The 25,401-nt window shown below is 29.2% G+C and overlaps 3 protein-coding genes across 4 annotated transcripts in view; 1 reads left to right on the forward strand and 2 right to left on the reverse strand.

The window, feature by feature from the left end:
• Positions 1-16,999, reverse strand: part of LOC126846574 (uncharacterized) — a 60,597-nt gene extending 43,598 nt beyond the window's left edge. The window contains exon 1 of the mRNA XM_050586165.1: positions 16,818-16,999. The gene's annotated coding sequence lies outside the window, so the exon portion shown is untranslated. The remainder of the gene's footprint in view (positions 1-16,817) is intronic.
• A 166-nt stretch (positions 17,000-17,165) lies between these two features.
• On the forward strand, positions 17,166-19,587 carry LOC126846419 (RNA polymerase II transcriptional coactivator). Of its 2 annotated transcripts, XM_050585798.1 has the most exons (4): positions 17,166-17,293; positions 17,375-17,542; positions 18,875-19,070; positions 19,144-19,587. In XM_050585798.1, the coding sequence occupies exons 2-4, from the start codon at positions 17,477-17,479 to the stop codon at positions 19,227-19,229; spliced, it is 348 nt and encodes a 115-aa protein (XP_050441755.1). In that variant the 5' UTR covers positions 17,166-17,293; positions 17,375-17,476; the 3' UTR covers positions 19,230-19,587. The 2 variants fall into 2 exon arrangements, with proteins under 2 accessions (XP_050441755.1, XP_050441754.1); XM_050585797.1 differs by having other exon boundaries at positions 17,174-17,542.
• A 662-nt stretch (positions 19,588-20,249) lies between these two features.
• On the reverse strand, positions 20,250-23,953 carry LOC126846845 (farnesol dehydrogenase-like). The gene is made up of 6 exons (XM_050586662.1): positions 23,690-23,953; positions 22,754-22,949; positions 21,465-21,591; positions 21,194-21,323; positions 20,962-21,117; positions 20,250-20,540 (listed from the first exon to the last, which is right to left on the reverse strand). Exons 1-6 carry the CDS (start codon positions 23,819-23,821, stop codon positions 20,451-20,453), a joined length of 831 nt encoding a protein of 276 aa, XP_050442619.1. The 5' UTR covers positions 23,822-23,953; the 3' UTR covers positions 20,250-20,450.
• Between the last annotated feature and the right edge of the window lie 1,448 nt (positions 23,954-25,401).

A 25,401-nucleotide genomic window follows, 5' to 3' on the forward strand; every position in this document is an offset into this window, starting at 1 on the left:
ATTCTGTTACCATCCGTGTGGCATCCTTTCAATAGTTTTTTTTTTTGTAAGTAGTTAAGATAAATAAAATAAGCGGATTTCGGTTTTATGATTAATGTCGTTTTTGGAATGATCGATTCGGTTATTTTCAGTGAAATTTAGTATGCTACTAAATTTGTTCAACACTTGGGATAGGTATTTTCATACATACTGTATTTAATACGTGACAGACGGTTGGTGCACTTGTCAAAGTATGGAAAACTAGGTTTTATAAATTTGTTATATCTTAAATATTACCGACCGCCGTCGTGTGCTTGTCACATCCTTACACGTCTATGTCGGACATTGATTGATTGGTTGTGCGTGAGCCCGACCCACACTAGAAGAGGGTACATACATCCTTTAAAGAGACCGAAATGACCTGTCCGTGATCGTTTTTAAGGTTGTAAACTATTTGGTCTTTCGAAGAAGAAAAAAACTTGTTGCCATTATTTAACTTTTATTTGTAAGGTGTATTGTACTTGTTCGACATCAGGTGTAAGTTGTCGTTTAAGAAAATACCCTACTCCTTATATATTATTTCTGTTGTTACTGAAACTGTTTTAGTGGCTAGGTCATAGTCATCATAGGTGTATTTTAGCAAAAGTGTAGTTTATTAGTAATTTTTACTTTTTTTTTGTTTTTCCTTCATCACAAATAAGTTTGACGACAGATTTTCGAAAAAAATCGTACAACCCTATTTAAGATGAAGCTTTAGTCGAATTTTCAGCGCTAAAACTACACCTAACAAAACACCTAGCTAGTTTTTCCACTCCACGGAAAAGCATTGAATCCATAATCATAGATATGTGCTTAGGCTTACATATAGTACCCTGGTACCCACATTTATTAATTGACAAAATCGAGGAAGAGATCCTATAGCACGAAATTGTGACACAAAATGCCACACAAATTTTCGAATGACTCCCAGCAGTAAAACATATCCATGGTAAAAAGCAAAATTAAGAAAAAGTCTCCACCCAATGGGATTTCTTCTTTTGAACATAATTTAAAATACACAAATCGTTTCATGGTAGATTTTTTTTATAGGTTATGTATATCTGTTATAAAGATATAAATCAAGTTTAGTAGAGGTGTGTGTGTGTGTGTGTTATCTTAGAAGTCCATACGGCACTAAGTAATGGCACGTTTATGTTGACCAAAGCACAAAACTATTCAGGATTACCGAGGATTTCCAGTATGATTCATTAGAGTATATATGTATGTATTTTTTTTATTTACTAAAACCGTGGACTATTTTGGTAGATTTGTTAATAACAACCAGCGTTTTGACTCGAGTAACAAGTATAAACAAACAAACCGTAAATATAATAGTTGGTTTGCAAATATCAAAGTTCATACCGAAACGGTTTAATAATTTTTATCTCTTACAAAATGTTCTGTATTTTTTTTCTAGACTTGAAAAATAAAATTGCTCACTAAGTTTGATCAATGCTTTTCAATACTTATACAGCATCAATAAGGCAAAGAACATATTTTACGGTCACTTGTTAAATGCTCACTCACACATTACGACCTAGTTGATCTTTATACATTTTCGGTCCAGTAAAATACCTCACGTACGATTTTTGATCCATAGTCTTGCCACATGGAAAAATCGATTCAGCGGTTTGGAACATAATATTATGAGTTCAGACACACGAGAAAAAATAATAATAACACATCATTGTAAAATCAATACTCAACAGATTTTTTAAATATCTTATCGGTACACGGTAGACTTAACAATAGGGCAATACGTTGGAATTGGGAGTCCAAAAATTATTCCAAAAAAAAACTATTTTAAAATGATATTATTTTGTAGTTCGTGCAATTTTTTTTTTTTGAAAGTCCAAACGCAGCTCAACAATTACTTTCAGTCAACATAACACACTGCAATCAGCATACATACATATTTTATTTTAAACGGAGAAACTTAATAAAAAAAAGTTTATGCAACAAAACTTTCCAATTGTTGTACAATGTAAATTTTTTTTATTTCTTCTTTAGTTTTTTTTAAATTTTACTACTAATACTGCTCACATTTCCATTATCTAAAAACTAACTTTAAATTTCAATTAAATAAAATTTGTTTCTCTCACTGTAACCACTGTTTGATTTTTCTTTTCACGCAATTTGCTGGAAAATTGCATTACATGGTTTATTTTGTGTTATCTTAAAAATGTTTAAATGTATCAAAAATTAAAAGTATTAAATATATTGTGTGGACAATAAGGTATGTCAAAATGCAATAACAGTATGGTAATTAGTTTCATTATAAGCCGTGAATTTTTAACACATACAAACTGAATAAATGTGTTTTGCTACATACAAAATTGTTTTTTATTATAATAAATACAAATAAAAAACTTACATATCTTTTTAAAAATATTATACAGCTAGTACTATTTATATGAATAAAGTTTTGTTGCAATATCGTTTTAATATAAATTTGGAGAAAATTGATGTTAATATATGTCGTTCATATACAATGTACAAAAAAAAAAATACACTCATCAAATAATTATTTATTTGTTGTTTTTTTTTGTACATGTATTTAAATTTGAATCGATTATATATTATATTATTATCAAAAGATGTTGTTATATTTGACTTTTAATACAGACAAATTTTAATGTAAAAGCAATGTAATACTGTCAAATAATTTTTGAAGAAAATGTCTTCTATTAATTGTTCCACACATGTTCTCCGACATACGTGTGATTAAAAAAAGTAATTTTTGAAGAAAATATAATCATTAATACATAAAAAGAAATCACTTCCTTGGCTTTTAACTTTTAGATTAACTTGTTTTTCTTGGTACCATAAAAAAGGGGCTGTGATAAAGTAAATTAATTACCTGCGCCTTTTAAGAAAAAAAAAAAGCCAAATTAATTTCACTCTTCGTCGAGCTTATTATTCGCAAGGGAACTTTACGTGAAATTGAAAATCATTTGTATTTTATAAAAGTATATTCATTATTTTGCACCGGTACTGTTTTTTGCTTTTTCTTAGTAGTACAAAGGTTTATAGAACGGTTCAAAGAGAAATAACTTTGTCTTGACCTAAGTCGCGACAATAAAGTAGAAAAAGTTTCTCAGAAATTTAAAAGAATAAAAACTAATCTATACTTGTCTCCTTACCTTGTGTACCAAGAAAACCTATCATTAAAAGAATGTGCTAAGTTTTAACGTTAAAACTCTATTCGCGTGATTTTATGTTTTACAATTATTATATAATCGAAACGTGAAGTCTTTTTATTAAATTGTTTTAACAACAAAAATACAAATCAACAATTGGTTTTACAGAATTGCCTACTATTAGCTATTTACTACTTCTGGTAACTAATTAAATTATAGTAAAATATTTTTTTAATTTAGAAATCTTTTTTTTTTTAAATAAATTATAACGTAAGGTTATGTAAGGTCAAATAGCTCTCATAATAATCAAACGCTTCGATGCGAATCTGTCAATAGTATGGATCCAGCACAAGACAAGCCAAGTACTATCTAAACCAGGAAAGTTTGAACCAAGCACAGTATAAAACAGCACAATAAGAAATTACTAAAGTGGGGTCCAGTACCGATCAGCAAGATCCAGATTGGCGTCGAAGCTTTTCTTTTAATTTGCTGGTATATCTCAGATCTTGGTATCAGTTTTCAATTTTACCACTTACTTGGAAGAGGTGATATACAATTTTAAAAATGATCAACATTTTTTTTATTTTGTATACATTTTTTGTGTTTATAAAATAGGCCACATACAAAAAAATTCAAACCCAGATGGGAGGGGGGGGGTTAATCAAAATGTGGTTCCAATGCGATCTGTGGATAGGTGCATACCTAATAAATTTTCCATACAAATTTCGTTAAAGGTTGAAAAACCCGGTCAAATTTTTTAGCATTAAGTCACACGGAAAGCCGATGTTGCCAACCGATATTTATTACATCCTCAATTTAGAGAAGTTAAAAATGTTAGCTCAAGTCATGCCGGGTTTCAATAAATCAATTCAATAATATATAGTACACCCGAAACGTGCAAAATTATAAATATTTGTTCCGAACCAAAAACGAACGGTATGAAATTAGCCTCGTTTTAATTAAGCGGTCGAGCTTTTGGCGAGTTTGTAATTATTTTGACCGCACGCATTCCATCATTGAACCTGACAGACTACCGTTTTCCTACGGCCAAAGGTATTTTCCATATCATACAATTACTGTTAACTCCTAATCCTTCACCGTCGGTGCAATACTAAAACAAACTAGGGTCTTACAAAACCATATAATATATATATATATATATATATGTGTACACAAGATATAAAATGAAGGCGTAACGGGAAATATCGCAAAAGTGCCAATACAATGCATAATGATGCTTGTGAACAATAAAATGATTGATGGACGCACTAATGTAATTTGAGGAGCAAAAAAGTGCATTAAATATAAGTAGAAACGGGTCATTTATCTAGCGCGCAATACGTCAATGTTGTCATCAGATAATTATTTAAAACTCGAAAAAATAAATAAATAAGAAAGAAGGTATCCACTAAGTTTTAAATCGATGAGAATATTTTAGCCTGCAAAGTAAATACACTGTCAGCCGCTCTTGTAACGAAACAAATAACAATTAATCACGGACAAGCTTATAATCGAGGTAAACACGGAAACCTACAATTAATAATAACCGCGCTAAAATGTGTCTAAACGTTTATGAACCGGAAGTAATTGTTACACGGTATTTTGAATGGCTCGTAAAAAACATCACTCGGAAATAATGTAAAAATCAATTTCAAAATAATCCGTTTATAGCTGATCATTATTATTATTAAAACCTAACCAACCCAACCTAACCTGTTGGCCACAATAGTCAAAACAAATCGGTCAGGGCGAGTATGAGGAATCTGGAAAACAATTTTTTTTTTACTTACCCTTTTTCCCTCCTTTTAATCTATAGTAGCTTATTCATATAAATAAATCCTTGAGATTTCAGTTCCCTAGATTTACTCTAAGTACTTCTTCGTGATTTTTCAAAAAAAAATGTATTAATATAGAAAATTTTAATTTTCCATTTAAAAAGTTCTTACTTTTAATCTTATCAAAATATTTACATTTTAAAAAAGTTCTTTAAACTGAAATAAAACACTTCAAATTCACTTTATTGAAGTTTAACAGTAATAACTGTTTTTTACCAAGTCAAGTCCATTGAAACTATTAAAACTGGTAACTTGATAATAAAAAAAAAAAATTATCACAAAATATCTAAGGATTTTCAAGTGACGTATTTTAGCTTTAAGAATATTCATTTCAAATCGATTGATAAGTTTTGAACTAAGAATTGTTTGATGAAAAATTAAAATTTCTCATGTTAGTCCAATACAAAATAAAAAAAATCACGAGGAATTTCTTTGAGTTGAGCTAGTGATCTGAAATTGTAGGGATTTCTTATTCGAATAGGCTATTATTGATGGAAAGCAGTAAAACAAAACAAACTGAAAAACAGTCTATTAAGTAGGTGGATTAGTTTTCGTTAGGTGAGGTTAGAACTAATCTTAGGTTGAATTTGTTTTATTGAAATTCGTTAGGATGGGTTAAGTATAGGACTCGCAATTAGATCAAGTCAGTGTCGAAAAAGAACTCGCTCCAAAAAAGAATAAATTATTCTTCAAACATAATAAAAAAAATTTTTAATTATACACAACCACCACGACCTTTATTATTTTTTTTTTTTTTAGAAAAATATATAATCTGTACAGTTAAACAATGTGTACAATAAGCAGATGGTAATTACAAAAATAAATATATATATTCATATATTAACTGTGTATGGCGTGTTTAGAGATATTGTCCAACGATGGAACTCCAATAGCTGGAAGGGTGATGTTAATTAGGTGAGCAGATCTCTATACCACTTCCTATCCACTACAATATAAAAACGGTAAACCGCATCGCAGATTGCTATAATTTATGATTTGTAGTCTACAACATAGCCAACAACATAATACTGCAAACCTACTCAGAATGACAATTGAATAGGAAATTCAGCTCAACGCGATAGAAGTAAAAATACATCATTATCATAATTCATATAAACATATAATAAATAATACTTTCAAATCGCAAATGCAAACTTGCACCGTTAAGGATCAAATAAACGATTTAATGTGGTAATGAATCAAACTTTTTACTCAGTTTATCATCACAAACTATAAACATGTCCAACGCGATTTATTATACTCTTTTTGGTGTCGCATTTAAAAAGGCCAAATCACCCATTTAAATGGCTTAAATAATAATGCATTGATTACTGGAAAATCGAATCCATTAAGAGTAACTCCGTCTTTCGTGTGTTTATAAATAGCGATACTATTGAATGTAATAAATCACTTTAACAAAAACGTTTAAAAGCGTTTAAATAGATTTGTCATTAATAACAAAAAAAAAAATCTTTATCAATGCTAAACTATATTGCTTTACAGCTGAATTACTTTTAAATACCTATACACTTTTAAATATTTTAATAATGACACATAAAAACAAGTGATTTATTTTTTAACTGTATTCAATTAGTAGTAAAACAATCGAAATTTAAAAGAAAAAGCCGAATAAGCAATTGTCCATGTTTAGTCAAGAGTTAGCCATATGTGTACATTATTATTAAACAACCATGATTTTGGAATACATATAAAAATAATAACTTATTTTAATAATAACTTGTTTTTTAATTTTTTTATTATTGCCTATCATAATTAAATGTTCTCTTTTGTTTAACTTTAAAACATCAATTTTGTTTTGTCATTGTTTTAATACTATTATGTACTTATTTTTTTCTTGTCTTAAAAACGTATGTTATTTGATTGATTATTATGCTGTGTTGTATTGGCAACCCGAATTATTGGGCAGCTCACTTTATATTATTTTATTAATAAAGTTGTTTATATGATGTTAAACAACTATGAATTAAGCAGACGCGTAATGCATAGGTGTCTTACGAATTTTCTGGATTAACCTCCAGTCAAAAACATTATCATGTTAAAATTTAACTACCAGTAAGAAATCATCATTACTGATTACTCTAATAATTACAAACAATATAATAGTTTTATTTTATTTCTATTGAGTTGAATCAGGTTTCAACAACTATGGGTTTAGCCTAAATGCACAATTACAACATACAAATAACTATTGGAGTATTAATGAGATCTTAATTAGTATACTATGTAAATGGTATAGGTATAGTTATGCTATATTAGTGTGTACAGCTCAATACTTTTTAAGAACTGTATTATTTTATATACATTTTTTAAATTAATTGCTACTCTTAGTGTGCTTGGAATGTTGTATTGTATCCTGACCGGTGTGTACTCTGTGAACAGTCCATGACAATAATAAGATGGACGTTCGGCGAGACGTTACATGGCTGGCAATGAGTTTCTTTATTCATTTTCAACGACATTTCAATGATTAATTCACAACCTCCCTGCCTCGACAATTTTAAAAATGTTTTAAATTTGTTTATCCCGCCATTGGAGTTTCATCATTGGATGGTATCTACACGCCATACGCAGCTAATACACCTTTCTTTTTGTAATATCATGTGCTTAATGTACTAATTTTTTAATTGTACAGATATTTTTTAATAAAATTAAAAAAACATTTATTAGAGCAATGTGATAAAAAAATATATATATATCTGGGCTTTGCTCTATTTATAAACGGTAAAAGTAAAATGTGCCGAATTGTATCCACGTATAAATGCCATTTTTGACGAGCGCCAAAAGGGTGGAACTTCGACTCGTGTCGATAGGTATGGTGTAAACACAAACTTGAATGGAGAAATACAAATTGTATGTGCGTGACATGTGTCAACTCGAAAGAATGTAAACGGACCGATTTTCTAAGTACGAAAATCACCTCATGAGGTCTCAAGAGTATTTTCCATCTATTTTACACGCTCGTGACATCTTACACCTACTCGTCAAATGTGATGACACATCAACTGTTGAGAAATTTTTGGGTAAATCCATTTAGGCAGACTTTATATTATTTGACATTTTTTTTTATTATTGCTTGTTGGCAATTGATATCTATTCATTTAAATTATTAAAATCGAATTAATTACTTAAAACCGCTAAAACAAGACGTGTTGCCTTATTATTAAAAATCATATTGTTTCTGTTTTGTTGTCCACCAATGACTAGGTATACAAAAAATGTGTTTAAAATATCATGGTAAACTAGAGCGATTGATTATTCAAATGTTTATTACCTATACAAATTCGAATATTCTAATAATTTACAATTACTTTTAGCTGTGCCAGTTTGGTCATAGAGGTGCGGATCACAAAAAATTGGTGTACAAGTTGAAACATTTTTTTTACTTTAAGGCCCACGTTAACTTTTCAAAATGGTCAAATAGTTCCATATGTAAAATATTTTAATTGGCTTTTTTGGAGGAAAGGGGTAATTTTTTGGGGACTTGTGGAACCGCTGGTTTAAATAAATTTGTAATTTACTAAATAGGACGCGCAATTGTGTGTCGTAATTGTATGTAATTTAATAAAATATAATTATTCTCGTTAAAATTTCAGCATAGTTAAAAAGTAACGTTACACGAAATGCGAGATGATTAATACTTGCATATTTATACTATAAAACAGAAAAAATCCAGAATTTTCTCTTAACATTTTTTAAGGCTATTTTTTACACCAACCTTTATGGTGGCCTAAAGGACGAGGGGACAATTATTTTAAAAATATGTTTTTTTATTCTGTGTCTGCATCCACCCAGTTAACCTAACACATCATCCGGCTCTTGTAGTCTTTAAACTGCAAATGTGAAACAAAAAAAGTTATCCTAGTATTTTATTAGTTGTGTGAAAATTGAAACCGGTCTTGAACGCACAATGCTTATGTAATAAGGTTTTATTGAAAAAATAAATATAGTAAAATCAAGTATCAGTATTTTTTAGGATCATAAGTTGAAAGACAAAACACGAAAGGTATAAAATTCAGTGTTAGGAATTAAAAAGTGAGTAAATGACTTTATTTTTATAAGCTCAAGCGTCCGGTGGCTGTGTGTTTGGGCAAATAGTAAAAATGTATGAGCTAAATGTTCAGACACTCGTATACAAATCCAAGTGACTAGTAAGTACTACATTTAAAATATGAAAATAATATAAAAGTGTAAATAATTGAAAAAAATAACAATATTTTTACCCGGTAATTCTTTTGGTTGAATTTCAATGAGTTAACATAAATTGTGAGTACCTAAAAAAATATCCCAGAGATCCTTTAAATTTCGGTCAAAAAAATATCCACTGTTTGATAGTAATTATTCCTACCCTTAGTAAAAAAATTTCGTGACAGATTTTGCATCCCACCATTTAATTGTCTCGGTTTACATTAAGAACCGAATAAATGTTTGTCCAAAAAGAATTAATTATCCCTTGAACATAATAGTAAATATTTTTAAATTATGCACAGCCACCACTGTATAAAAATGGAAAACCACGTTGCAGATTGCTATCATTTATTACTTAAACAATAAGATTAACTAGGATTTATATGTTAGGCACAGTTAATCTTTAGGTAGGTCTAATTTTGAATTTCAGACCATCACTCCACTGTTGCTCCTGCGTTCAGCTATACACGCATTGTACAACTCATAAAACAGAACTGTGCAATAAAAAATTATTCGAATAGAAATAAATGAAAAAAGTAATATTGAACAGTAATTCGTGGATAAAAAAAATATTCAGAATAATTATTGTTAAATATAATTAAACTAAATAATAACAATTTTATATTAATATAAACACATTATATAATACATATTAACACATAATAATATAATATTAACATTCATTTATTCAGAATGCTTTTATAATAGTTCTTTTAAAAAATCAAGTAAACACGTTTTTTTTCGTATAAAAAATATATATATTTTATAAATTCCTGAACTCAACTTTGTGTAATTTTCCACATGGAGAAATCGGTTCAGCGGTTAAGAAAATATATTATCGTGGGCCCAGGCTCAACAAAAAACAAATACATCATTGTAAACAATACCTTCTCTCAGTTACGCATGTGTTTGATATTATTATTGTTTTTATCATATTTTTATGAGAAAGTATAAGTCAAAAATGATTCCACGAGATACGCATTATGTTACCTTAGCCATGTATCGTACAATTAGCCTCGGGAAAGACACAATAATAATATAATGTATGATATTCGGTGTGCAATAGATGGTTTGCTTTAACGAGGTCAACCCCCTGTATATTATCATAATATCAAAGCGTATGAGGTAGAAAAAATATCTTTCTGTGAAAACATTAATATTCTAGTACGGCTTGAGACGTTATTTATTGCTGGTGGACGGGAGAATAAAAATGTACGAAACTATCCACCTAAATATGAATGGCTCTATGATTTTTTTTTTTTTTTTATTAAGATGGAGATACGCGCACAGCGAAATGGAAAAGTTAACCATTTATACAAATTACATAGGTAGAGTACATGCAATTTTTATCAGATTTAAATTGATGTGTACAAACGAGCAAAAAATGCGTACATTCTGTTGTTTACATGATTTTGTGGGTACATATTTTGCACAAGCCCAGTGTATTATTAAAATATATGAGAAACGTATAAAAGAAAGTCGACTTTTTTTTAAATAGCTACATAATTTCCGAAATCACACAAATCATTTTGCTCGCATATACACTTACATGTACACGCCTGGCGCCTATTGGTCGAACTATACTTGACTGTAATCAAATTAGACAAAACACCATGAGGTCAATTTACATATATATTTTTATTTTAAGTGTACACCACTCCATACACCTGTGTAAGGTCCCAGTATCTCTCTTTTTAATAACATCTGCCCACTTCTTCTTCGACACAACTACTTGTTCTCGCTTCTTCTTTAATACGGACTATAAACTACCTAAAATTATTTTCTTCGCTAATTTAATATTAGCATCAGTTTTGAACGGTACTTTTTTTATTATGTATAACTCAACGCCTGTTGTTTCCCACTGCCTGCGCATGAACCAAACTTTTATATTAATTGCTAAATCTCTCTTAAGCCGTCATAATATTAACTGAGACGTAGTAATACTTTAAAGCATGAGGATTTAATCGTATAACCCGTTTAATGAATAGTACAAGGGTTTTTTTTTATCAAATAAAATTCTTTACGAATATATTTAACTAATTAACAAGAATAAAACATGATATCAATAATACAGTATAGCCAAATGCGTCGTGCAAAAAAAATTTTTAATTTAAAATTATCCAAACTATATTTTATTGCTTGTTACTGTAATAATATTTTATATAGATACCTAATTCATTACTCTTGCACTAAACACTAAAAGTTGTCAAAATACCTATTTATATAATTTGAAAATTCACGTTTTCAATAATTTATTTTGCATGAGATTCCCACAAAATATGTTGATAAAACACAAACAGTTTTCCTCTAAACGAAATGTAATAGCTCTTTCTTTTTGTATCAGAAACGTTTGATATTTTTTCAGATTTTTAGGTACTTGTTTTGTTTTTTTGTTTTTTAGGCAGCCACAGTGGGCGGATTTATTCCCTTTCCTCGATAAAATATGAAAAACGTGGTGGAACAGAAATTAAAAGCATATCGATGAATCAAGAATGATTTATTTTTCAAATAACACACCCACGAAAAAAAAATAAAGTTTAAATAAATAAAAAAAAGTAATGGCAAAGAACTTTATTATTGGCACATTTAATTATACCATAACTCATAAGTATAATTATCTTATATAATTTTATATTAGACTCGGTCTCCTTTGTAAAAAAGGAGTATTTAAAAAAGTGTTTTTTTATTATATTATGATCATTGACTTGTAAGTTTTGTTAAACACAAATTCGTTCGAGTCTGTCTACAAAATGTTTTGCCACTAATTGTAAAAAACAATTTTCGTAAAAAAGGTGACTTATTTATTTATTCGTTTTATTTGTAAGAAGCGATTCAACTAGATATATTAGCTTTACAATTATTCCTCATATTTTACGACTGTACGTTAGATATATACTTTGAGTCTAATTTTCGTTTATAAGCACTAAAATAGTGTCCTGAAAAAGCATATAAATGCTAAAAATCTCTTTATGAAAGCGAAAGTGCTTTCATACTTTTTTCATTTTTGTTCAAACGTCATTTTATGATCTTTTGAAGAATATTTACAATTTTCATATTATATTTATATTATAGATTGCCCAATTTAGACAAAGTTATAGCGTTCTAGCGAAAACTTAAAATATTGCTTTTAAAATCGGATATTAAGTTTTTTCTATATAATATTCATACAGCAGTTTTTTATGGTGTTTCTTCAATGAAAAACTTTATGTTTTATATGTTACATTGCGGACTTTCTTCGGTATAATTTTCAAATCAAATTCATAAAACTTTGCCTAAACAATAGAAAACCCGTTACCATTCTCACTTTTGGAATTGTGGGTTTTTTGGTTTTAGTTTGAACTTCAATAGATATGGTTTTGATGACTGTCAGAATAAAAAAAATATTCGCTTTCGTTTATTCAATTTTAATACATTAAATAAACACTAATATTTTTTTTCTAAAAAATGAAATAAAGGCATTATTTTTGTAGAAAGTTCAAATATTTAATAATCATTGGTGTTTTTGTTTATTATAAAAACTAAAATTATAGAATTTTGTATTATATATCTTAGTCAAATAAAAAAAAACCTTTGTCCATGTCATTAATGATAAATGATATACGAACTACAACATGTAATAAAATAAAATATGTACTTAAAAATAACACATTACAAGTAATGATATTAAAAACAATATAATGACAGTATTAAAATAAAACTAAATACTGTAATAAAATAAAATTAAAAATAAAAAAATGTAAAATTTAGCTGCCGTTTATTATGGAAAAATGAATAATGTAAAGCTTCCTCGTCATCGTCTTTTTTAGGTCATGTAATAGTATTATTCTTATTTCTTGTGGTTGGCATACTTTGGAATACACCAATATTCAACAGGTCTAGAAGGTCGATGAAATATTTAATATAAGTCTCATTAATTTAGGATTTGTTATAATATGTATGCGCTGAAAAACCGCTCTCGCGCTAAAAACACAAACAACTACAGTACCGATAAAACATGTTTTATTATAATACTATTATGTATTCCTTATTTTTTACTAGTAATATTCGACTAAATGGAAAATGCGATCCGGATTCACCCAAATAGACGTGTAAAAAGATTTTGAGAAAAATTGTACTTGCAATTTTTGGCCTTTTAGCCATCGAGTAAATGTCAAAGCTGTTGGTTAAAGAGAACTCTGCAAAATATTCGGGGATTACTCTGAATGTGCTTTTTTAAAGGAAGGTCTTATCTTTTGACCCTCGACATCAACAAGCATAAATGTTGAGTATAATTCCTGAATAATTCAGATCGATAAACGGAGGGAGGTTCTGATCGGTCTAGCGATTCCGAGAATTGTGTCATTTGTATAGGTTTGTATTTATTGACGGTGAACATTAGCATCGGCCACTAATGCTTTTCCGGTTCGACATCAAAGCTTAACTAATTAAAACAGGAAAAAAGTCGTTTTTTTTTTTTTTTTTGAATACCCGAAGTTTATAAATTACCATTTTTAATTGTATAACAGTGTGTACACGGCGAAATCGAAATCACTCCACATATGTTTGCTGATGTAAAATTAATTAGGACACGCCGGCCGTCATTTAAATACCTAACGAGGAAACGATTACTATATATTAAGTAATGAATTATTTACCTTTTCGGATCGTATAAGACTCCAGAGACTCGCGGGCGCCGTGATGTAGAAATTAATTTGTAACGCTCTCATTAAAATTCCATTGAAATGGAATTGTAAAAAAAAAAAAAAAAATTAAAACCCAGTAGTTGTGTAGTAAGTATACTTGCCGACTAAAAATTAGCATATTTACATTATTAATTTGCATACTTCTCGCAAGCAAAGGCTACCCATAAATTCCCATAACGCTGATTTGATGTTTTTTTAACCAAATTTATTATACTTACGGCGGCTTATATGTCTCCGTATTTCAATATTTCCTTCCGCGCTTAAGTTTTATTTTGAAATGGCGTCAAGCGAGGTAATTGCAAAACAAATAAAGCAAATGCGAATGCGATATTATTATTTTTTTTTTTTAATAAAATAATTGAGATATTAACTTATATCGAATGATTCTATACAACTGAAAGATATGTATATAATACAATTAAATAATACACAGACATTATTTTGTTGCAAAAATTGCACCCATATGTTTCTGTTTAACCCACTTGACCTCAATTTCAAATGAATAAATTTTATAATCGTATTATCCAGCCTTTAAACATTTTTATCACGTAGCGCGTGCATCCCTTAAAGTGATCACCACAAAAACAGTTAGTGTGAAAAAAGTTATTGTGATTTAGATAAATTAAACTGCCTAGAAATCCCAGTCAATATGTAAAATTACCGTTTTAGAGTTTTTACTAACTGTTTATTAAAGATAAAGAGTATAAAAAGCTATGGCTCGGGAAAGTCTACAAAGTTGGTCAGACATCCGTGACAAAGTTTTATAAAATAAGTTTGTTTTTTTTTGATAAAAACGTTAAGTTTTGTTCATTTAATACATTTTTCGAAGTCCATAATAATAATTTTAGCTGGCTTGTATTTAAGGGGGGGGGAGACAATGAGTACTTACTAGTGTAATAATATTAACTGATTTATATTGATTTATATTACTTTGTAGAGTATTTAGGTTAGGATAAAAAAAAACCTTTAGTTTTTATACTTAATTATTTTCAGAAATTGAACATATTTTTTTTCTTTTTTACTCTTTTGTTGTTGTACAAATTGAAATGGCGTAATAGTTTCAGACATAAAAGGAATATAGAAACTGGGATAAAAAAATATCTTTAAATATACTTTGGACTAAAAAAAACCAACTACAATTTAACTAATAATATTGTGTATATTTTACAGCCCAATAATCAGGATTATTTATTGTTAATTTGCCAAAACATCACGAGGTCCATTAACGATATTTTTTAACGGATAAGTAGCTTCGCAAATAGCTTTTCACTCGGGTTATAATTATTTAAGAGCAAAAACACCTTAAATAAAATTTAAAGATGATATTTTGGCGGAAATGTTGTAATTATTGTTGTTGAATGTATGGTTAATTATGTGATGTTGGAAGAATGTAATTGTTTTGCATATTTTTTCATTAATAATAATGAGGTAAAATGGTCCAAAAACACGTTGTAAGTAGATGTATAAGATATAATGAAGAAAAAACGACTAGCAGTTTTAATGGAAATGTTGAATTGGTATCATTTTTTTTCTTTTTATGGGCCTAATGGTGAATTAAATTTAAAATCATCTCATAACTAATCTTGTGGGTAATCTTTTTATATTTACCTTTCACGAGAAAAATATTCCAGGTTGATATCCTGGTATATATATGTGTGAGTGTGTTTGTACATATTGATATTATTGAATTGTTCCTTCATTGAAATTCAAGACACAAACTTTTTATTGTCTTAGAAACAAATACATTTTCATACGAAATTGTAGGGACGTGAGTATTTCACTCATTTGTTTTTGATAAATACAATAGCCGATTATTAAATATAGGAACAACTCATTTATTTTAGTGATTGCCATATACATAACCAAACAGAACAAATAATAACAAATAGATCAATGACCAGGATGGAAATTTACAAAACAATACAAAATTTACTTAGCTTGTTCAAATTAACATACACGATTTGTCAACCTGGTTAAAGGGGTGTAGAATACATCCATATTCTCTAATCTATAAACTGAATAATTAAAATAAATGAGTTTAGTCCAGCCTTTATTGCTTTTACCCAATGTAATCGCAACAAATACTATAACCTCAGAACATTGAGTTTTAATAGAATCGTTTATTTACAACATGTATTTAGTCGCAATTTTTCAGAAAATCACTTTTAAAATAATAATATATATATATGTTCTGCGGTTGTTGACGGATCGTTTACTTTCAGTGTTGGGAGTTATCTAGATAAAATCTACTCATATTTTATCTTATTTAGATAAATCTTGTAGAATTAACCTACCGGTTAGGTTAGGTTATATTTAGCCATATCTAGATAATTTTTGTGTTTTATAGGCTTAGAGCTATTAAAACAAGTGACTAAATGGCCAAATGTAAAATAATAAAAAATTACCCTTAAAAATTGTTTTAAAACATAAAAAAGGTTTCATTTTTTTTTAACTGTAGTATAAGTGAGGCTTATACCTCGCAGCAAGGCTTTGCTTGGATATATCGTCGAGCAAAAATGTTTTTTTTTTAACTCATTTGATTTATTTTTGTGTATTGAATTCAGTGTTAAAACGACGTAGTTCTTAAAGCATTGGAAAATTCATTTTTTTTTCTTTTTAATTTTTTTTTATTTGATCGATCATTATTCGGAATTTTTTCCGATCCTAAAACCGTCGATACTATAATAGAAAATATTTATCACCACCTGTGCCAGCTTAAAGCATGCAATCTTAGCAACAACAGTATTTAAATTCATTGGATTTCTTGAGATGTACATAACTATAATTCATTTGAATCGAGCATGTACTCGAATCTAATACCTAAAAGCATTGATCATATATTTATTTATATTGGGCCCCCAAAGTTATGTTCAAAATATTTAAAAGCTCCCATCCTAATTTTCCGTTTGGATACCTACTTAAGGAAATTAGCTTACCTCAAAAGTTTTTTTTTTTTGGAAATTTGATCGCGAGACGAATGCTGCGTTGAACACGACAACCCCGGTAAGCGCGACAGCCGATCGTACTTTGAGACTTGAGAGCGTGACTAAAATCGTATTCAAGAAATGCGCGGGCGGCGCTAGAACGCGCTCTCCGCCGGTCCAGACCACCGTACAGTGTTGCCCGATCGTAGAGGAAAAAAAATAACGAATATCTCGCGACCGACATCGGCGGGCTACAGCAGCGGCTCGACTTACCGACAGCCGATTTCTCGTCGCGCAGTTGGTCACACTTGTTGGTTTTGAGGTTATGTAGTTTTGTTGGAAATATCTTACAATCAGCTGCTGCTCGGAGCAACAATTACATATTATTTTCGGCGAACGTCGTCTGTGAAATATTCGAATACCTACCTACTATTTTGTTCCAAGTGACAAGTTTCACTGACTTTTCCATCTGTTTCGGTTAGCGGTTAGGTATATCCAGTAGAAATATAAACGGTCTTTCTGTGTTTTTTTTTCCATTGTTCACAGTTCATTGTTATTTGTTGTTTACGGGCTACAGCCAACAGCTCCGATATTGACAATCAACAGCCGCACAACGTACACGTTTTGTCGAATTTTCATTTGCCTTATTACAAAAACTTAACCGTTAAAAAATGGCACCGAAAAAGACAAAACGCGAAGTTTCTGACGATTCTTCGTCCGATTCTGGACCAGACGACGTAAGTTCTCATTATGTTAATTTAAAGTTATAATGCTGTAATTTTGCTTATTGGTTCATTCTGTTATGTGGGGAGTAAAAACTACTCACTGTCACTCTTAGTCACTTATTTAAAAATCGCTCACGTTTAATCACTAATTTTGATAATAAGTCACTGTTGTCTCTTGTTAATTCTAATTTGGAAAAATATTGAGTCGATATACCTAATATAATGCTGACAAGTTAGAATGGAAAATATTAAATTAAAAATTGTAAATTATCACTTATATGCCCAATTAGGGGGGGCGGCTAAATCTGCATAAATTAGTTATCCCTACTCAAAAAAAAAAATCATATCCCCCAAACACTTGGCTCTAATTACAATTAGGTATAGAATTTTAAAATAGATTTGTTCATTGCCAATTAGATTTCCTGCTATTAAGCATTAGAATGAGTACACACACAAAGGTAGGTATTAGGTAAGTACATAGGTATTGAGAAAATTCATTGGATATCTCAAGATTTAAAAGAATAATTGTTCTTTTTTCCCCTTTATCTTAAAATATAACAAATATCTGCAACAAAAAAAATGTCCCCCATTTACTATATAATACTACTAATAGAAAGGATTTTAATGAATAATAATGCCAAATTTTTTTGAAAGCGTAGCCACCCTAAAAATAAATGTTTTAATTTTTACCTACACCATGATTAAATAGTCTTAATTGTATAACTAGAGTAGTCCACAGATTTCTGACTTTATATTCGTAATCTGCATATAATTATTAACATTTTATAAAAAAAAAAAAATTTGGCAGATAAAGTAAATTTGTTCCAATATCTTAAAAACAAAACTGATATGTATTAAGGTTTTTTATTTTTAACAGATATTAGTTGATATATAGTTATATAGTTGAACTTAATATAGTTTTTTAACAGCCGTGTGAAACTTTCATCATCATGTACTGTGCAATTATCAAAATGTGTTTACTCATAAGTTGGATTTAAATCCATTGCAATTACTATTTAGTTTTATTAAAACTAATGTCTGGCATTGTTTCCTTTAGGATGCTAATTACGTTATGAATAAGAGATGTTACTAATATTTTTTTAAATTGCGACATAAATTTAATAATGATATTTTTATATGTAATACTACTTGTTATAAAATGCTTCTTAATAGATAAAATTATATTTCAAAAATATATTTTTTTTTTCAACAAAAATAAGCAATTTAAGTATGTATTTTTCATTTTTAATTTAAAATGAATTCAGTAGAATTAAAACAATTGCAACATAGGTAGAAATTAGAATTCTAATTAAATGTTTATTCTGTATTTATTCTAATTTACAGAGAAATCCACCTCCAAAAAAATCAAAGCCGGCCGACAAGGCACCTGCCAAAAAAAGTGCTCCCAAAAAAGACGAAGAACCTTCTTGGTCGTTGGACAAGAATCGCACCGTCAAAGTCAGAGAGTTTCGTGGTAGATACATGGTTGATATTCGCGAGTACTACGAGAAGAATGGCGAGTTACTTCCTGGTAAAAAAGGTATGTCCATCAAACGTAAAACGTTGTTAAAAAAAAAATAACCTAGAAAATATGCTTTTAAATTAATTTACAGGAATATCCTTATCGATAAATCAATGGAACAAGTTAAGAGAACATATCGATGATATTCAATCAACCCTCACGGAACTCGATGCCTAATTTTTTTTTTCCTTGTTAAGTTGCTATAAGTTTAATATTGTTAAAATATTAACGTTGCGTTGCGACTGATTTTTTTTTACTTTCAATATTATTTGTACTTAAAGTTTTTATTTTATAATAATGAGTACATGTCCCTTAAAGGTTTGTACTTTTGTTTCTCTACTAATGTTAAATTGATAATGTTTTTTAATTTAAATTACTATTACATGTAGAAGGTAATATTCAGTTGTAATTAATTTATTTACCGCTCTGTTTAAACAGACAATATTTCACATTTTTATTTATTTATAATTTTTTTATTTCTAAGACCGAAAAGAAGATATTAATAATAAAATGTAACTTAATAATTTTGAGTAAATATTGTTTTTGTATTGTTTATTGAGAAAAACACATAAAAAAAATAAAATTGGTAATATTGTAAATGTCAAGGTTATTTAGAAAAAAACTTTATGTTTAACATATTTTCTTCTAGATTCACACCGAAGAGAACTAAATAATAGTAACATTATTATATTTTCAATTAAGGATGAGCCCTTTTTTTTACAAATCAAAATTTATTTAAACTATTTGTTAATACTACTGCTATAAAATTATTTAAAACAAGATGTTCTGACAGCTAGACTGATTTTCAACGTTTATATCACTCCAAAAGGCACAACAATTTATATAGATAGGCCTAGAGGACTAACACCTAAGTTGGCATCATCACGAAATAATAAAGGTTATAATTTATCAATTAACAAACGTTGGATTGGCTTTGGGCTTTAATTATCCAATATATAGATTATATTTAGATATTATAAATCCGTAATGGTAAATTATGTATACATAATTTGAGATCAATTTTTTTTCATTTCCATAACCAAGGTAATCGGAGACCAAAATTTCCTTGGAAATTCTCACGCCCCTAGAATTGGGTTTATCATGTAGTCAAAAAACAAAACGTTTCTACGACTACTTTTTTTTGGATTTTGACTTTTGAAGAGGTAAAAAAAAGAGGATGATTGAAAACACAAAATGTTTCTCAGAAATGCAATTAATGTTTTCGTAAAATTTCAGTAGTGTAATTAACCGCATTTTTCGCGAAAGAAATTACCTATATTTTATTATTTATAAATCCAACAGGAAACCATGGCTTATAACATTATTTAGCCATACACAAAACTATAATAAACTAATAATATTGACGATTTTTAATAGACGACGGTTCACTTAACATGTTTAAACAAAACCAATATCTTCTTGGGCGATGGAAGGAGCGCAATGAGGTTGAATCGTTGATCCATTGGGAATTATGGTAAGTTCAGCAATCTAAAAAGAATATTTTTGTTTTCATTCGATTAAAATATATTTTACAAAACAATTTGGTGCATACATTTGAAGGGTTTAAAACATACTTGGCGTGAATACTAAATTAAATTATTATTCGAATCTTTTTGAAAAAATAAAACATACCTAATCCGATTACTTAAATGTTTACTTGTTAGCTAGGTATGATTAAAATATGTACTACCATGGTGTTAATTATTAAAAAATCGTTTAAAATAAGAAGTGGCTGTGTGCTATGAAACATAATCACGATTTCATAGGTTTCTCGTCGAAGAGGAGGACAATTTTTACATGGCTTTTTTATGTAGTCATCATGCTATTTATTAATATGGACGTTATTCCCAGACGTATTAATAATATTATGTTTTTTTATGATTTATTTCATAGTCGAGTATTAACTGACTTGTACATGAGGAGGTGTAGCCAGTGTGATGACAATGGCGTCGGCTATATCTTTTGGGTCCAACGGTTTTAAATTTATCTTGTCCTTGATTTGAGCCGACGGTCGGAAATTCGCAGTGTTAAACAAATCGGTTTCCACGCTACCCGGACTTATGCTCTGTAACCAAAAAAAAAATATATATATATATATAAATTTGAATAACCCGTTTTAATTGTTAGCAAACGAAACCGACCGATATTTTAATTTTTGAATTCGCCAGACTGAGTTCGTGCCGGAAGCCTTCGCATAGGGTCGTTATGGCCGTTTTTGTAGCGTTATACATTTTGTGCGCAAAGTATGGCGTCAGGTTGTGACCACTTATACTGGAAATATAAATATCGTTTCTAGGTTTAGATTATAAAATAATTTCGATTAAATGATTTTTGTTAAAAAATGATTAAATGTCAATGCCCAATAGCAAAAACGCCAGTAAAATAATTATTATACTATAGGCAACTGCTCACCTATTGATCTGTACGACATGACCGTTTATGTGATTTTTCGTCATAGACTGAAACGCTTCCCTTAAACACACGCATTGAGCCAATACGTTGACTTCCATGTACAATTTCCAATCACTGTATTTTCCATCTAAAAGCATACAATTAGGTATACAATATATACAAGCATATTATAATTGTTATTATTAATACAAATAATAATAATAATGATACTTCGCCGCACTTGTTAAACGTTGACCAGTTTGTGAGATATTTTATATTATAAAAGTTTGTTTGATAATTTTTGCTAATAATTATTTTGCGACATTGATTATGGAAACTTTATGGAAATGAAAATTCTAAAGTCGACAATAGCGGTGTAAAGTATGTGGAAAACCGACGATATATATGTTGAATGTTTTTTTACAACAAGACTAGACTAATATTACTATAATACGCAGGTGTTGCAAGTTGAATTTTAATGCATTTTTGTTTTATATTTTCAATTATAGCCGAAATAGGTTCATATTAGTAAATATAATTGAATGCTTAGATGATAAATTTTGTCAAATAACAAGTAAATTTCAACAGGTAACAATATTACATTTTATGAAAATTATTGCATTTAAATTCAATTTTAGTTTTTTTTTGGTTTTCATAATAAAAATAAAATTTGACTACAAAATGTTGTATGGAGCCACACTACATATTTACATACTTTACAGTCTAATTTTTAGGCCTTTAATCCAAGAAAACGCTTCAAAAAGCTAAATTAAGATTAAGTTTCTTCCCCTTCTAGGAAATAGGGTTTGTGATGTTTTCAATGTATATGCGTGTAGAAGGTACTAAAGAATTTCCCACACAAGTTTGGAACAAACTCGACTGTTTATCCTTAATTTTAAGTCGAAAAACGTGTACCAATTTTTGTTTTTTTTTTATTAATTGCATTTGTAATTACCCATTATAGCACAACGTGTACCTATATTTTTAGGATGTTTTTATCGATTTTGAAGAGAAAAGTTAAATTTATTTTAGCTGAGAAAGTAACCATTTGATTTTAAAAATCTGTGTTTTTTTTTGTGGCTGATGTCTAGATAACTTATTCCTGTGGACCGATTTACTCGAGCAGCAATTCTATAGATCCGTAATCTTATGTGATTGGTATACTTTAGACAACTCCTTGGGAAATATAGAAAAAGAAATCTTATACCCCTATACGGTGTCTATATAAATAAACCAAAACTTTACACAGTATTATACCTGTATACCTAAATACCAAAGACAACTTGTAGATTATTAATAATAACAATTACCCAATAAACTTGTCTTCAAAATAATTCCAGCGTTATTGACCAATATACTGACCCCGCCCAGCGTCGAGTCAATCCAAGAGAATACATTTTTAACAGCTTGCTCGTCGGTGATGTCACATTTTTTCGGATAAACTGTACCGCGATTGTTATTCGTGTTGTTGTCGTTTTGACCATCGTTTAATGTACGTGCCAAATCCTGTAAAAATCTTGTTGTAATATTTGAATTTGGATTCTTAACAATGTAATTCAAATTTGTAGCTCATCTAGATATTTTAAAGACCATGTAATATCATAATAGTTAAGTAATAATAGTCATATTTGTTAGGTCAACCGAGCATTTTAAATCTAACCGAACAATTACTGTAATTTACCTTCCTAATATTTTTGGAGGGAACGTACTCAGCAAGATTGCCAACTCCTTAACAAATATTCTCAAACCATTCATCCATCATGGCGGCAAAATAAAACTTGACAGGAAAGTGAGGTACCCATATTGGGATTCGCCTTAAATGTGAGTTGCATAGTTAACTGTTGATCGAATGGTATTTTTCCAGAAATTATCTTTTACTAAACAATGCTGCCATACTATTGCAATGTAGCTTTTTTCAAGCTACCTCAAATAGAAGGGTCGATCATATAGACCTTGAAACGTTAATCCAGGGGCTTGATGGCTTAATGGCTGTTAATCGATTTTTTTTTTTACCTTTACTATTGAAGCATATTAATGATTGTGATTTTAGGGATTTCGTTGACCCGAACTGGCACCCTACATGGACGACAATTTTTAAGACATGCCAAAAAAACGATAATTACTCAAGATTTGGCATGGGTACACAAATGTACGCACGACCCAAACCTAACCTAACGTGAAACGACTCATAGTGCGTTTTATTTGCTTAAAATAACCTATTATAATTTATATATAGTTCAAGAAACCTCTATTTGTTCTGATTTCAAGTCCAAAGCGACGACGTTAACTCCATTTTTAATAAGTTCTTTTGTCGTGGCAGCTCCTATGCCGGACCCGGCTCCAGTAACAATCGCGTTTTGACCTTTCCACTGTTCCATTTTGTTGTTGAAGAGTTGAAAGCAAATTTGTTTTGTTATATTTAAATATTTTTAGTCAATATTTTTTCACCACTGCATACGCCTATCTATATAACAGTTGTGTGCACGACCTACTTTAATGACACTATAATTGGACCGTACGCGTTACAATATTAAGTACTTACTTATCGTTTTTTGTTTATCTCGAGTGCATTAGAAAGGTAATATTGAAATAAGATTGTGTACTTAATGGTTCAATGTACGATGATTAGAGTCAAGAAGTTAGTAGCTCGTTAATATTGACCATTGTTAATTACATGACGATTTAATATTTTGTTGTAAAACGTCAATATCATCTAATATAATTATTTTAGGGATTTAATTAGGCAACAAACATGTGCACATATAAAATGTGCAATTGACTTAACGAATATGTGCATCGACAAAAGGGTAGGTGTTTTTTTTTTTTAAATTTATAATTAATATCAGTATAATTAAACCTATTACTGGGCCTCAATGAAAGTACTCAGTGTGTAAGGCCAGGGTTATCTACACTTCAAACAATTTCCATAGTATCTTAAAATATAAAATAAAATAAATATCGGTAACAACAACATTAATCATGACTAATAATAAAACAAATATTAAGTAGGTAATTACAATAATCGGAGACTTTAATACTCAATTATAGTGTAAAAAAATTAACAAAGTATCTCAATTAGGTTACATTTTTTAATAACGTCATATTCATACATAAGCCATCTTGAAATATGATTTTTAAATGGTGGTTGTATGAATTCATGTTGACTAGACAGGTGAGCATTGAAATATATAGTATATATATATGATTATAATTTATATGAACTCTCCCAAAAAAATCAAATATTTTTTGACACTCAGTTTTTTTTCCAAGCTAAAGAATATTTCTGGTATTAACTTCATGACTCAAAGGCTGTAATACGTTTTAAGTAAATTGTACTTGTTTCAATATAAATGTTTTTTATACTCAAGACATTAAACCCATTTGACAGTTTTGTAGTCGGATATCAAGAATATGTTTTACCTGCGACCCTGATAAGTGTGTTTTATATATATATATATATATATATATATATATATATATATATATATATATAATATATAGGCTTGATTAAAATGTTTGTCTTTGGTAATCTGAATAGTCTTTAGTTTAATTATAAACTTTTAGAAATAACATAATCGTACCACTTTATTTTCTAATAATTGTTTGTCGTAAGAGTGCCATTTTTTACTTTCCTATTACTTAACACTACATATAACTAAATATACTTAGCAAAAATGAACATCAATAGACATAAAAAATTATTATTTTGTCTTATTTTAATAAGTGAGAGCAAATATTCTATTTTGATTTTGAATATTATTGTTTTTAGTTTTATATTTTACAAAAGTGCAAATGCACCCATTTTAAATTTCTCTTTCCCGTCATTAGTCAAAAATACCACGGCCAATAAGATTTTAGCCGTTTTCAATTTTCATCACTATGGAAAAAATCAACAATGTTATCAGTTTATGTGATAACACAGCCTAGTTCACGGTGATATAAACAGGTAAGTCGGTAA

Source organism: Adelges cooleyi, unplaced genomic scaffold (genome assembly GCF_023614345.1).
Source record: "Adelges cooleyi isolate 19-005CV unplaced genomic scaffold, UGA_ACOO_1.1 ACOO_flye_CR_arks_rails_tigmint_CR_PRNA_9, whole genome shotgun sequence".
NCBI lineage: Eukaryota > Metazoa > Arthropoda > Insecta > Hemiptera > Adelgidae > Adelges > Adelges cooleyi.

Coding starts and splice junctions, on each gene's coding strand:
- LOC126846419 (XM_050585798.1), top strand. CDS start 17,477: ATGGCACCGAAAAAGACAAAACGCGAAGTTTCTGACGATTCTTCGTCC. Junction 17,543..18,874: donor CCGATTCTGGACCAGACGAC/GTAAGTTCTCAT, acceptor TCTAATTTACAG/AGAAATCCACCTCCAAAAAA. Junction 19,071..19,143: donor GTTACTTCCTGGTAAAAAAG/GTATGTCCATCA, acceptor ATTAATTTACAG/GAATATCCTTATCGATAAAT.
- LOC126846845 (XM_050586662.1), bottom strand. CDS start 23,821: ATGGAACAGTGGAAAGGTCAAAACGCGATTGTTACTGGAGCCGGGTCC. Junction 22,950..23,689: donor TGAAATCAGAACAAATAGAG/GTTTCTTGAACT, acceptor AGATTTTTACAG/GATTTGGCACGTACATTAAA. Junction 21,118..21,193: donor ATTCAAAAATTAAAATATCG/GTCGGTTTCGTT, acceptor TTTTGGTTACAG/AGCATAAGTCCGGGTAGCGT.